Genomic DNA, 14,472 nt, shown 5'->3' with positions numbered 1-14,472 from the left:
GGGGAGTTTAAATTACTGTTCTTCATGAAATGGTAAAAATGGCAAAAGACATTTTATCGTTAAGCAACCACAAGGAGGACCAGAGCAATAAATCCTATTCTGCAAAAGTACTCAGTTATTGAAGGTTTTAGTCCGTCACAAAAACCGAATATGGTATTCTTACTCTGCTAGTTTGAACGGTGAATTAATAAACTTAGAGAAAGGCAGTTTAAGAATTGAAAAAACAAGAATTATAAAGCTGAACAGAATCCAGTATATCATTCAAGGTGATGCATAACAATCCTATTAAATCTTCATTTTGGTAACTCTCTCAACCTCTAAACAAACTTTTCTAAAAGGTACAAGTTCACCAAATTTTTTACAAAGTGGACAAGTCCATTATACTGCCTGATAAAGCCATAAATGCTTGTTCAAGTTGGCTTCAAGGATGAGAAGGCAAAGATCCTTCATGTTAGTCTTCTTGAACACCAATCTCACCATCCAAAATTGCATGCCTTGTCAAAACAATTTCCTTTACCAGGTTTCTGTATGTAAAAGGCCTAACTGCTGCTCGCAAAAACAACTTGGGAGGAATTCTACTTTTCTTAATCCTTCTCCTATTTTGCCCCAAACCAACATTCTTCCATTCTTCAGGACTCACTTTGGCTCTCTTTCCCCACAAAGCAGTTTCATCTCCATCTTCAACAATATTTTCCTTCTCCATTGCTTCCGTAGACTCCATCTGCTTCTTATACATTTTAGTAGATGTCTCCACACTTCGTCTTGCAAGCAACTCCATTCTTTCAGAATTACTCACCGCCTTATTAAACTCTTCTTCCCAATACTTCTCATCCTCCTCCGGACTAGATTCCTCTTCTTCAATTCCCAATTCATCATCTCCAGCTTCCATGTCCACAACCACACCATCCTGTTCATCATCCTCATCACCCAAATCACCATCATCATTGCCATCATTGTCAGCATCATCCTCAATCCAATCCACAAACTCGGTCTCACCAGCATTTCTACCATGACGGACATCCTCATCATCATCCGGGGCATCACAACCTAGCTCTTCCTCCTCCAACTTAACCTTCCACTCTTTCGTATAGGGATGCAACAAATGCACCGGATGATTCTCCAACAAAAACTCCAAACACCTTGACTTCCCCTCGTCACTCAACTTCTCATACCCTTTCACCACATCATCCACAAAAGCCTTTGGACTCACTTTCACAATCTTACACAACCCACCAAAATAAGTACACATCTCCACACTCCCACCCTCATTCCTCAACTCAAACAAAAATTTCCCCTCCGTCTTCGGATCAAGAAAAGGCATTAAAGCCCTAAAAAACCCATCTTGAGGCTCAAACCTACACTGATAAACTGGCCTCTTAACATAAATTATATCAGGTCTCATCCAAGCTGCACATTGAGTAATCAAAGCCCTAGCTCTATTCCCCAATCTACCCATCAAACTCCACTTATCCAACCTCTGTTTTCCAGCTTCAAGCACCACTTCAGAAACTAAAGTCCACTGTTGCCACGGCTTTTCATTAACTCTCCATCTTGGATGTCTCACAAACACCCAAAAGTACCTAAACCCAGCACTCTTATCCATCGATTTCAATCTATTCCCAAAATCAACCGCCATTTCATGTTGCTCAATCCTCTCCCACTCCTCATGGTCCTTCACTTCCCCATAAATCGTCACGCGTTCATCACTAAAACGACCACGTATTGGTTCGCCAACGACAACTCCGCGCCACGAGTAGGGTCCGTATTCGCCATACTTGTACCAATCATAAGGGTGTCGCAGATCCGGGTCGTCTTTCTCCATGAACCGGACCATGCGGTCGTAGCCAAGCCCAACGGCTTCGAGCTCCGCTTCTGTGAAATTATCGGGATGGGACTTGTTGGAGTTTTTGAGACGATAAAAGGGGGCTTCCGCTAAGTTAACGGTTCTGAATTTTGGTCTGCGCTTAGGCGGTCGATATGTCCCATCTAGTCTCGGTTTCTTGCTTCGACCGGCCATTGCCCAAATGTTTAAGCGTGAAAATTGGGGAATTTGGCGGGAAAATCTGCATTCGGGTTTGGGGAAAAGAGAGAATGCAGGGTTCAGGGTTTTAGAGAAGGAGAGGTCTTGGGGAAGCAGCGACATTTGGGATTGCAAGGGAATTATCTACATTATGGCTGCGTTTGTATAGATATAGGTATCATTACCTTAAACCCCCTCAAGTACCAGTAATGACGCAAAACCCCCTGCCTGGCGCCTGCCTTACCTCTCCCTAAGTATCCGAAATCCAGCAGTATGACATATTTACGCAGACATGTCAATGACTTAAAACCTACCGTTTGAAGGGTATGAAAGTCGTTTTACTCCAAACTCATGATTTGATATAAAAAAATGCTTTAGAAAATGCTCCATAATCACGCGCTTATTATATTCAGTTATTGACAAATATTTATTTATCAGAAAATATATTTTATCTATTTTATTAATAATATAAATATTTTTTTTTTTTGTAATTGCAGTCTTTTTAAAAAAAAATTTAAATTCAAGTTTTTTACCCTTCATTCTTACCTCTATAACATTTTAATATATTTTCAACATCTGTTCTAAGTATTTAAAATTATAAATTAAAAATCTTTATTATGATTCTTTAACAGTTAAGGTTCTTAAAAAAAGGTATTCCATATGTTACATTAGAAATAAAAATTTGAGCCAAGAAAGAAAAAAATTAAAAGAAAACAAAGGAATTATCTAAAAATGAAAAGATTAATTTTTTATATTAATATAATTAATTTTGACATTATATATAATAGTTAATTATATAAAATATTTTGCCAATAATAATAATATAATTTTCCAATGAAATGTATTATATTTTAGTCATAGAGATTATTTTATTTGCTTCATTTCAAATTTGTGTATTTAATAGTGATTAATAAATTGTTTTTTCTCAGGTATTTTAATAATTTTCATGTTCAAAAGTGAGGTAAATAGTTTAAACTATAAGAGACAAAACACTGCGTTTTGGTGAAACTTCAGTACTTCACTCTTCAACTTTACTTCCTCTTTTGTTCTGGCAATATTAATCACTTTTTCTATCTGTCCGTTAACTTTCCTCGCACTTCTTCTTTCTCTGATCTGAAATCCAATGCCGTGAACCCATCAAAACAACAACCAAAATGTCAAAACGCAACCACACAACCGACGTTGGCTCAATAGCCTACGTCAATCTCAGCGATCTGGGCGCCGGCAAGGAAGGCTGGTTGGCCAACGACCCCAACCTCCTCTGCGCCTTGGACATCCACTCCATCGCTCTCTCCAACAAATTTCTTATTTTCATTATCAATTGGGCCGACCCGGATGATTCTGGACTCCGAACCAAGATCCGACCCGACCTTTCCCCCATCGAGGCCGAGTACATTACGGCCATAGAGTGGTTGGTATTTGACGAAATTAGAGTAATTGCTGTTGGAACTTCAAGAGGGTACATGTTGGTCTTTGATTTGAATGGCGGTTTGATTCACAGGCAGGTTAGTGTTAAGATTACTTCTTTTTTTTTGAGAAGGTGATATGATTTACAGCATATGAAATCGTCGATCAAAGTCGTAATTTTTGCAGTTGGTTCATTCTGGGCGGATTTTGAAGTTGAGGGCTCGTGGAACTAAGAGTGGTTTGACTTATGAGTCATCATCTTCAGAGGAGGTTTGTGTTGTTATGCCCGGTGTGATTGCTCGTTTTGATGGTTCTGATATTCAGGTAATTGTTTGAATTTTAGTTCATAATGTAATCTTTTGAGGTAGATTAACAAAAATATTAGCTCTGGTGATTCAATTTAAGCCTTTACAAAAATTTGGTATGGTTTATAACATTTTTGTATTGCTGGAATGTAGAGAATGCTGCAAAAGTGGTTTCAAGAAACAAATTCTAACTTTTGGGATCAGAAACGGCGAGATTCGGAATATTTGGGGAATTCTTCAGAGAGATTGCCTTACCAATTGTGGAATGTCAACAAGTATGGGCCATGTGCTGATGCAGCTATTACTGGCGTAATGCCTCCACCACTGATGGAATTACAGGTGATAATTTGTTTGCTTAATTCTATATACCCATTGATACTTTGTTTGGGATGTACGCTAGTTTATTTAGTTAGCATTTGTAATGACGAAAATGCATTCTAAAATATTTCGACCAATTGTTGTCTTAATGCCATGTTTCTTTTGACCTCTTGCAAATGCAATGATATTGCTGGTAATTTGCCCGCTAAATGATGGAAGCTTTCTGAACTTATTCTGATATTTGAATTCAGCTGCTTTTATTGTTGGGCAGTCAAGTCAACGATATTACTGTGCAGTCACTATTGGAGAAGATGCTGTGATTTCAGCATTCAGGTTAGTGTTTGTTAGGATTTCTCTATATATTCTGTGTTTCTGTTGTATTGATCTCTTGTTTCATTTTTCTCATTCGTGTATTCTATTGACCAACTGTTCTTTCATTCTGTTAAAGACTTTCAGAAGATAGAAGCAGGTCATTAGTTGGAGCTATTTTATCAAAAGTTGTGCCTGCAGCTTTTTCGACAATTGCTTCTGTTTCTAAGATGATTTGGTGGAGTGAAAGTTCACCAACAAAAACAGAACCAAAGCCACAGCCATTTGCTCGAGGTGAAGTTAATTGATATCTTTTATTTGTTTCTTATTTTAAGATATTTAATTAATATTTCTTTTTAAAGTAGCAGGTTATTTTGTTTATGGTGTTTTTTGTCCACTTGTCCTATTCACACATTCTTTTATGTGCTTATTATTGCTGTATCTTAGCTTTATGAGGAGCCTGTTTATCTCCTTAATTCTGGTGCTGATGTTTTCTCTATTCATAGTGTTTTTCCTTTTCATTTTCACTGCAAACAATACCATGTATCCCAATTTTAAGATCCCAAGTGATATGCCGTTGCTTGATTAGTGTTGTATGAATGATGAAATAATATGGCAGTCGATATTTTGTTTAAAAACTTGGAATATATAGCATCATTCATTAACTACTGTCATGTACCTATGCATTATATTTTTCAATTATGGCATTTTTTCGGAAATATATGATAGAGAAGTTTGTATAGTCAATGAATATTCTTCAAAAGTGTTACATAGACAAATAGAGCATACAAAAGCTCCCTTGTAATTATCTCATATAATTTAGTTACGCTAAGATCATACAAATATCATTACTTGCTTATTGCCATTGTAGTTATGAAGCTTTGATAAATCTATTTACATTTTCTTTTCAACTTACTAAACACAATTGCTGAGTAGTTGGCTCAATGATTTGCTGCAGCTTCCCCTTTGACATGTTTGAAAGATTATCCTAGAAAGGGTGAAAAGCTCACACTATCACCTAGTGGTACATTAGCTGCAATAACAGATTCACTGGGTCGTATATTGCTCTTAGACACTCAGGCACTTGTAGTCGTGCGTTTGTGGAAGGTTTTCTCTAATCATTCATGAATTTCCTTTTTCTTTTTGTAACGTTTTTTTAATTCCCCATTTCTTCTATTTTCCTGGTGGGAGAGAGTTTATATCTTCTAACCATGAACTGTACTTGTTTTTTCAGGGTTATCGTGATGCTAGTTGTGTATTTATGGAGATGCTAGTCAAAAGAGACACCGCATCATCAAGTTCTGCATATCATGTACCAGAGAAGAGTGATTATTGTCTTTGTTTAGCTATTCATGCACCTAGAAAAGGAATTATTGAGGTACATTCAGTTCCCCTCTCCTCTTCTAGTGTTTTGATGGATGTACATTTATCATGAACTTAGTATTTAAGGATGTTTACTGCTACCATAATCCTGCTTCAACTTTGTTTTTGATGACTTGAGAATTGTCTGATTGCAAATTATCACTTCTGAGTCTCTATCTTGTGTTTTTGCCAGTCTAAATGGGTAGGTTCTGATTTTACTTAAGCCATGCCCTAACCTAGTTACTGTTTTTGGGTTTTGGTCTGAGCTGGTTTTCATAATCAAAATTTTCCATATGTTGTGGGTTTGTCTATTTAAAACTGATGAAAAATTGGATATTTATCTATTTTTTTTTTACGGGAAACTTGGATGTTTTGCAACTAACAACTAATCATGTTTCGTGACTAAATTATAAATTCTTTAATCTATCCATCTTTCTTCTTGGTTGTTGACATTTGATAATATTATTCTGCCATTATTCTCTTCAGTACATAACTTCTGTTCATGGTTTAGGAATTTTTTGAGTTAATGCCTGTTTATAATTATTCTCTGTGCAACTCATTGCAGGTCTGGCAGATGAGAACAGGACCGCGTCTCTTAACAATTCAGTGTGCCAAAGGTAGCAAAATTCTGCAACCCTCCTATAGGTTTGGATCGTCAATGACCTCTTCTCCCTATGTTCCCCTGGAAGTTTTCTTGTTAAATGGAGACTCTGGTCAATTATCAGTTCTGAATCGATCCCTTAGTTGAGTTTTTGAAGAACAATATTCTTTGTTCCTAATTTCCTTATATAAAATGACATATATCTCTGATTGCACTTCACTTTTTCAAAATCTGAAATGTTCCACTTGATGTATAAATATGCAAGAATGCTCTGTGCTATTGAATCTGTAAATTTCTCCATTGCTGTTACTCCAATTTCTTGATGATATAGCATACCAGCCTAGCAAATAAGTATAAAAATATTTCCCTTGACATGTGATCTCTGGAAATATCAACTTCAATTTTCCCTCGTGAGTAAGCCACGAATTCTATAAGTTTTCTGAAGAAAAGTGGAAAACACTATTTTGGCGTTTTCAGTGTTTTTGGAATTAATTTTCATTATTGTTTATCAATGAAATTCTTACTTAATAGTCCAACGCTTGGAAGATCATCTATATACACTTATTGTCAATGTATTACCTAATCTGTGTGACCTGTCTATGCCTGGGTATTTATATTTTTATCTCGTTTATCTTATGAGAATCAAATAAAAACGAGTCAAATATTTTTATTTATAGAAAAAGAAAATCAAGCTCACACTTTCGCATCAATGAGTTACTGGTGTATGTAAACTTCTTACTGATAACTTGAGCTGTAAATCTACTAGTGCATACACTTTCTTTTTTCCTAAAAGCTCCCCGAGGAATATATTCAATGAAAATACTTTCTGCAATATAACCTTATTTGAAAGAGTTACCTTTGACATCTAAAAATGTACTTATTATGTTTATATTTTGAGTCTTCTTTTAGCTGGCCTTTTCTTCATCGAGCGGAGAATGAACTTGGCCTATAACAGTAGGCATGGTACCCTGGTCTTTTTCAGGTAGCGCTTTCCGCATTGATTTTCTCACACCATGATGTTGATGGCCAAAGAACAGAACTTTTATGGTACTCTTAAAATATGTTCTGCAGAATTATTATCTGCAGCTTGAAATATAACCATACCTCTGAAATAGAGCTTGCACTCTACCTAAGGTTGGATATAGATCATGTTTGATATGAATGAGGATGGCAATGTTAATCCAATTAGGCTGTTGATATGGGTATAATATAGTTTTTTATGTTGGCTTGCACATTGCTTAGCTTTAATTCTGGTTTTTGTCAAAATGATGGAAACTTTACCCTTTATATTTACATAGTTTTATCTTGCAAGTAATTTAGCTCCAAGTTAACTCTTTGTTCTGGTGTCATAATCCAATTATATTTCTGCTGTTATCTATTTTCTCACTTGCATTTCAACTCCCTTCTTCCCCTCTAAATCCTCTCAACTTCCTGCCTCCCCACTGGTCCCTGAGCACACAATGGCCCTATGTGAGGCAATGAAACCCTAATACATGAAAAAGTCTTCGTTCTAGACGATTCGGTACGTCTGTTTTACTCGAGACTTCCTCCTATAGAAGCTAGAGGGATGCTGGAAAATGGTAGCAATCGTTGGCATTCTACAACACTCCTTACAATCTCTATCAGAATTCTTCAAGTTTCAGTTTCTTAGTAGTTTTACTGTGTTCTTACTCCAAAATTCCCCGTGTCTCTCTCCGGAACCACTTCTCATGAAATTTTCCATCATTAATTCAGGTTTCAGCATTATGTTTTACTCCAATATGCATGGTTTAAGGTGATCAAGACTATGCATATAAATTCCGGCTAGAAAAACCACCAGGGCAACAGTTAGTCAATGGCTTCCTCTCACCTCCCTCTCCTTCTCTCTCTTTTCCTCCTCGTCTTCCAACTTCAGCCCACCAAAGCCAAACTTCTCAACTCCAAGTTCCTCACATCAACCATCCTTTCCCAACTGTCAACCACCACACACCTCAATGACACCAGACCAACCGTCTACTTTGAAGTGACCAAACCAATCAAACTACCCAGAACTAAACCTTGTTCCCAACTCATCCTCAGCCATGACTTTGGCAACACCTATGGAAAGCCGCCAGTACTTGCAAACTATACGCCTCCCTCTCATTGCACTTCCCAAAAGTTATCCAAAATCATACTTGAATGGAAAGCAACATGCAAAGGAAGACAATTTGATCGCATTTTTGGCGTTTGGTTAGGCGGTGTGGAGCTTCTCAGGGGCTGCACAGCAGAGCCAACAGCTAGCGGGATTGTGTGGAGTGTTGATAAAGATATTACAAGGTATCAATCATTGCTTGTAAAGAGTCAGACACAAACTTTTGCTGTTCATCTTGGTAATGTTGTTGATAACACTTATACTGGGGTGTATCATGTGAATATAACCATCAATTTTTATCCTGCTGAAGCGAAGTTGAATTCTACTGAGAACAATTCAGATAATCCAGCATCTAGATTTGGTGCTAATGCTGATTTGATCTTACCCATTTCGCAAAATTTACCATTGAATGACGGGTTGTGGTTTGAAATAAAGAATTCAATGGATACTCAAGTGAAGGAGTTCAGAATTCCCCAGAATGCTTACAGAGCTGTGTTGGAAGTTTACTTATCTTTCCATCAGAAAGATGAATTTTGGTATTCAAATCTTCCCAATGAGTACGTTTCAACAAATCATCTAGGCAACACGCCAGGGAATGGACCTTTTAGGGAGGTTGTTCAATGAGAACTACTACTTTATCAACCGTGTTAAACCGGTAAATGACATTAGATATGTCCTCCTTAATTGAAGGATAAGACCTCAGGGTAGTGGCCGTAACCAAGTAAGCTAGAAGGAAGAATACTATAGCTTTATTGAGGAAAGAACCCGTTGTATAATCTACCTTTCTTCCATAAGTTCGGCTTCAGCATCACGAGTGGTATGAATGTGTGGTTTGTAGATGCTAATTTGCATCTTTGGTTGGACAGCAAGAGCAGAAAAACTCAAGGGAAGCTTTTGGAACACAACGTCTCAGCTCTTAATGTTCATTCGCAGTCAGATTTTACGGGTCTCGATGGAACACTCTTGACAAATGTAAGCAGGTCAATATCCTCAACTGGGTGGGTCAAGTCCTCCTATGGAGAGATGACAACTGAATGGATTCAAGATTTTCGCTATAGTAACTCCATGTCGATGAGTAAAGATTCGAATAAGCAGATCATTAATCAGATGATCCATTTTAATGACAGTGTTTACACCAGAATGCCTTCCTATTCTGTTTTCTCAATGAATTCATATAAAAGGTTTCCCCTTGGCATGTCCACTGATGTACTGGATAAAGGAGATGAAAGTTATTCGTTGGTAACAAACATCACGCTAGGATTCAATGAGGAGAAATCTAAGGTTGCTGGTTCTGATTTCTTATTCAACTCTCTAAAGAATCTGCAGAATGGGCACGTTATCATAGCTATTGAGGGCAACCATGTTCTTGATGCTTTGTGGAATACAGAACAAGCATATGAATATCGTGGCAGTGACTTGTGCTACTTCAGGAACATAAGCAGCTTAAACGACAACATTCTCTATGATGTTGTGTCAAATACATGCATGCAGTAAAAGGAAGGAGTCTTATTTAAGTTGATTCTGTAATTGCTTCATAAAAAATCCTCTCGTTAAACATTCCAGAGGATCCGTATGTGGGTACAATAAATAAAGATCTAAAATGTTGGTATTCATAACATTTGTTATGTACTCTTTCCATTTATCATAACAAGACATTTGCCCTGTTCTTCGAATACACTATACTAGTTTTGAACATACACATGCCATGTATTATCAAAGGCTAACACTGAAGTTCTATTGTACGATGCATCCAACAAGGTTACAGCCTTGCTGGTAATATGAGCTTATGATAGTGATTCATTTATGTCGTAAGACAGCCATCTTAACAGACTCATCTACTTCAGCTGATTATATTATCATAAGCAAGGAATACTCCATGTTACCATAGAAATTGTGTTTAGAACATATCTGCAGCTCGTGCTTCGACTATTATATGACACGACAAAAAAAGATACTCTTCAAAACCGTGGTTCGTCGAACTCAAACATCAACACTGGATCCAAATGCCATTATGAACAATCAAAATATGGTAATATAGTTGAAAAGGCTAATATAAAATTATCCACAAAGCTGATATGTTCATAATAAATNAGCTCTTGATGTTCATTCGCAGTCAGATTTTACGGGTCTCGATGGAACACTCTGGACAAATGTAAGCAGGTCAATATCCTCAACTGGGTGGGTCAAATCCTCATATGGAGAGATGACAACTGAATGGATTCAAGATTTTCGCTATAGTAACTCCATGTCGATGAGTAAAGATTCGAATAAGCAGATCATTAATCAGATGATCCATTTTAATGACAGTGTTTACACCAGAATGCCTTCCTATTCTGTTTTCTCAATGAATTCATATAAAAGGTTTCCCCTTGGCATGTCCACTGATGTGCTGGATAAAGGAGATGAAAGTTATTCGTTGGTAACAAACATCACGCTAGGATTCAATGAGGAGAAATCTAAGATTGCTGGTTCTGATTTCTTATTCAATTCTCTCAAGAATCTGCAGAATGGGCACGTCATTATAGATATTGAGGGCAACTATGTTCTTGATGCTTTGTGGAATACAGAACAAGCATATGAATATCGTGGCAGTGACATGTGCTACTTCAGGAACATAAGCAGCTTAAAAGACAACATTCTCTATGATATTGTGTCAAATACATGCATGCAGTAAAAGGAAGGAGTCTTATTTGAATAAGTTGATTCTGTAATTGCTTCATAAAAAATCCTCTCGTTAAACATTCCAGAGGATCCGTATGTGGGTATAATAAATAAAGATCTAAAATGTGGGTATTCATAACATTTGTTATGTACTCTTTCCATTTATCATAACAAGACATTTGTCCTGTTCTTCGAATACACTATACTAGTTTTGAACATACACATGCCATGTATTATCAAAGGCTAACACTGAAGTTCTATTGTACGATGCATCCAACAAGGTTACAGCCTTGCTGGTAATATAAGCTTATGATAGTGATTCATTTATGTCGTAAGGCAGCCATCTTAACAGACTCATCTAATTCAGCTGATCATATTATCATAAGCAAGGAATACTCCATGTTACCATAGAAATTGTGCTTAGAACATATCTGTAGCTCATGCTTCGACTAGTATATGACACGATAAAAAAAGATACTCTTCAAAACCATGGTTCGTCGAACTCAAACATCAACACTGGATCCAAATGCCATTATGAACAATCAAAATATGGTAATATAGTTGAAAAGGCTAATATAAAATTATCCACAAAGCTGATATGTTCATAATAAATAAAGAACACCGGACAATTACAATTTTATTTCTTGCAGCCACATTCCAGAACCCCTCCGAAAACCCAAGTAAAGTAGCACCTTTATGAAGAAACTGACAAATGAACTGTGTCCAAACGTTAAATTAGTTGCTCACAAGACACCATCAAACTATTCAGATACTACAGGAGCCATTCTAGCTGGCAGAAGCTGGTAGTTTTGCCACCCCAAAACCGAACCGAGACACTGTTCTTTTAGGGCAATTATTTCGAAATTCATCATGAAGAATGGTGTAGTTTGAGCTGCTTACGTTCCTAAAATAACATAACTCTCTACCACGATAGTTGTACAATTGTTGTGTGCTGCCTATTCCACTCCTTACTAAGTTGTCCTTCACAACCATGACACCCTGTCCATTCTGCAAGTTATTGAGAGTGCTGCTCAAGAATCCAAAACCAGCCTTCTTAGATTTCTTCACATTAAATCCCAAACTGACATTTGCAACAGCTAAATAACTTCCATTTCCTTGATCCAAAGAATCTGAGTACATGTAGAAGGAGAACATTTTAAATGATTTCGCTGAGTGGACCTTAGAGGACGTCATGTTGGCAGAAACGCTGTCATTAAAATGGATTGTCTGATTCACAATCTGCAAATCGGCATTATTGCCCATGACCATTGAGTTACTGAAACTAAAGTCTTGAATAAAATTAGTTGTAATCATTCCCCGGGATGACTTAACCCATCCTGTTGAGGATATGGACCTGTTTACATCTGTGAAAAACGTTCCATTTAAACCTGTATAATTTGATACATAATTAACATGGAGAGGTGTGGTTTCATGTTTCAAAAGCTTTCCCTCAGTTTTCGTGTACTCACTGTCCAACCAAAGATGCAAATTAGCATCTATGTACCACACATTCAAAGCATTAGTAACACTAAACCCAATCCTATGAGTCTTTCCTTCCAATATATTCCCCAAAAAGGGAGTGATTTCAATATCATAAGTAGGAAGATTGAATGAACCGATGCCGGTAATAGGTCTCCATAAGAGAGGATTAATCCCTCCGGTATATACTACAGTAAAAGGCCAAACTGCACCAACAACCTCACTGTCAAGACTCACCACAACCTCCCTAAAAGGTCCATTTCCAGCATAACCAGTCAGATTATTTTCGGCAATGTAATCATTCGGAAGATTTCCATACCAAGATTCATCATTCTCATGAAAAGAAACATACACCTCTAACACAGCTCTATACACATTTTGAGGAATCTTGAATTCCTTCACCTGAGCATCAGTTGAATTCTCAATCTCAAACCACAACCCATCATTTCCCGGCGAATTTCGTGAAATGGGCAAAATCAAATCAGCCTCGGGACTATACCCAGATTTCAAATTATGCTTCAAAACATGCTCATTCCTATCAAAACCCTCTTCAGCAGGATAAAAATACATAGTTATATCGACATGATACACACCAGTATAAGTTTTATCAACAAGATTACCCATATAAACAGCAAAAGTTTGAGTTTCATTCTTAAGAAGCAACGAATAGTACCTCGTTATATCCTTCTCAACACTCCAAACTATCCCAGTAGCCCTCGGTTCAGCTGTACAACTTCTTAAAAGCTCAACCCCACCTAACCAAACCCCAAAAATGCGGTCAAATTGTCTTCCTTTACAAGTGGCATTCCATTCGAGGACGATCGTGGAGAACTTCTGGGAAGAACAATGAGTAGGCGGCGTGTAGTTAGCAGTAACCGGGGGTTTCCCGTATGTGTAGCCAAAGTCATGGCGGAGAATTTGATGCGAACAAGGTTCGGTGTTGGGATGCTTAATGGGTTTGGTTACTTCAAAGAAAAGAGTTGGTGGGGTGTCATTGAGAGGGAGAGTGAGGAGTTGTGAATCGTAAAGATTTGAGGACTTGTGAAGAAGGGCTTTCGTGTTGTGGAGATTGGCTGAAGTGGAGAGAAAGAGAGAGAGGAAGAGGACGAGGAGGAGAGTGAAGTGAAAGGAAGCCATGAATGTTAGGTGTTGGATTTTAGATTTTGGTTTTGTTTATTTTATGTTAGATTTGAAGTTGTTTGAGTTGAAGACAATGACATTGAGTTTTGTTAAAAGCAATGCTGGTAAATGAGCAGTAATCATCAACTTTTTCCAATAATCCACGCGGAATAAAAGGGGATTTCCATTTACATCGTCTAAAATATTAACTAATTAAATAAAGATTAGCATAAGCTTTGTGATTAACTACTAATTAGATGTTATCAATGGTATCTAAATTTATCTCAAATTTTCGATTATATCATTAAATACTATAATATAATATAAGATAGAGTTAACGTTTTTTTCCCACCCAAATAATGAGTTAATAACACTTTTCCACCCATAGATTTTTAAATATCACTTTACTACTCACATTTATATTCCATTAACGAACAAAGAGCAAACTCGATGTACGCTATTAGATATTTTAAAGATGGAAGGTCGATAAGTTTTTTGGTGGTAGAAGGTTAGATTTTAGTGATTGAGATTAATCAGAATTTGACTTGGAAGGGGTGGTTGTGCAAACCCTAATTGCTCAATTTCTGGCGATTGGAGGGGTCGACGAGAGTAGGTTTGAAGGGTTTTGGTGAGTGATGATCAGGGAAGAGAATAATAGTGGTGTGGGGTCATAACGATATCGAAATCCGAAACAGAATATAAATTTGGATAGTAAAATGATATTTTAAAAATTTATGAGTGGGAAAGTGTTATTAAGCCACTATTTGGGTGGAAAAAAAGT

At 37.0% G+C, this 14,472-nt stretch overlaps 4 protein-coding genes across 4 annotated transcripts; 2 read left to right on the top strand and 2 right to left on the bottom strand.

Moving 5' to 3' along the window:
* Positions 1–222: 222 nt before the first annotated feature.
* LOC116109287 lies at positions 223–2,146 on the bottom strand. The gene has a single exon (XM_031395520.1). The coding sequence runs from the start codon at positions 2,141–2,143 to the stop codon at positions 452–454; it is 1,692 nt and encodes a 563-aa protein (XP_031251380.1). The 5' UTR covers positions 2,144–2,146; the 3' UTR covers positions 223–451.
* A 938-nt stretch (positions 2,147–3,084) lies between these two features.
* LOC116109291 (rab3 GTPase-activating protein non-catalytic subunit) lies at positions 3,085–6,704 on the top strand. The gene is made up of 8 exons (XM_031395525.1): positions 3,085–3,525; positions 3,614–3,751; positions 3,886–4,071; positions 4,322–4,383; positions 4,499–4,653; positions 5,318–5,466; positions 5,594–5,737; positions 6,287–6,704. The coding sequence occupies exons 1-8, from the start codon at positions 3,175–3,177 to the stop codon at positions 6,467–6,469; spliced, it is 1,368 nt and encodes a 455-aa protein (XP_031251385.1). The 5' UTR covers positions 3,085–3,174; the 3' UTR covers positions 6,470–6,704.
* A 1,022-nt stretch (positions 6,705–7,726) lies between these two features.
* LOC116109257 (peptide-N4-(N-acetyl-beta-glucosaminyl)asparagine amidase A-like) lies at positions 7,727–9,926 on the top strand. The gene is given in 2 exon segments (XM_031395489.1): positions 7,727–9,047; positions 9,159–9,926. Coding segments are annotated over 2 exon segments (1,659 nt in total). The 5' UTR covers positions 7,727–8,156.
* A 1,623-nt stretch (positions 9,927–11,549) lies between these two features.
* On the bottom strand, positions 11,550–13,709 carry LOC116109301 (peptide-N4-(N-acetyl-beta-glucosaminyl)asparagine amidase A-like). Its single transcript, XM_031395542.1, has one exon. The coding sequence runs from the start codon at positions 13,707–13,709 to the stop codon at positions 11,880–11,882; it is 1,830 nt and encodes a 609-aa protein (XP_031251402.1). The 3' UTR covers positions 11,550–11,879.
* Positions 13,710–14,472: the final 763 nt, after the last annotated feature.

The sequence above is a fragment of the Pistacia vera genome, unplaced genomic scaffold (genome assembly GCF_008641045.1).
Source record: "Pistacia vera cultivar Batoury unplaced genomic scaffold, PisVer_v2 Contig577, whole genome shotgun sequence".
In the NCBI taxonomy this organism is placed as follows: domain Eukaryota; kingdom Viridiplantae; phylum Streptophyta; class Magnoliopsida; order Sapindales; family Anacardiaceae; genus Pistacia; species Pistacia vera.
The sequence above is the reverse complement of the archived record's forward strand: the minus strand, read 5'-3'. Positions and strand labels throughout refer to the sequence as shown.

Excerpts from the sequence above, each read along its gene's own strand:
- LOC116109301 (XM_031395542.1), bottom strand. The coding sequence starts at position 13,709 with ATGGCTTCCTTTCACTTCACTCTCCTCCTCGTCCTCTTCCTCTCTCTC.
- LOC116109287 (XM_031395520.1), bottom strand. The coding sequence starts at position 2,143 with ATGTCGCTGCTTCCCCAAGACCTCTCCTTCTCTAAAACCCTGAACCCT.
- LOC116109291 (XM_031395525.1), top strand. The coding sequence starts at position 3,175 with ATGTCAAAACGCAACCACACAACCGACGTTGGCTCAATAGCCTACGTC. Across the intron at positions 4,072-4,321 it reads CACCACTGATGGAATTACAG|TCAAGTCAACGATATTACTG; the intron begins GTGATAATTTGT and ends ATTGTTGGGCAG. Across the intron at positions 4,654-5,317 it reads GCCACAGCCATTTGCTCGAG|CTTCCCCTTTGACATGTTTG; the intron begins GTGAAGTTAATT and ends GATTTGCTGCAG.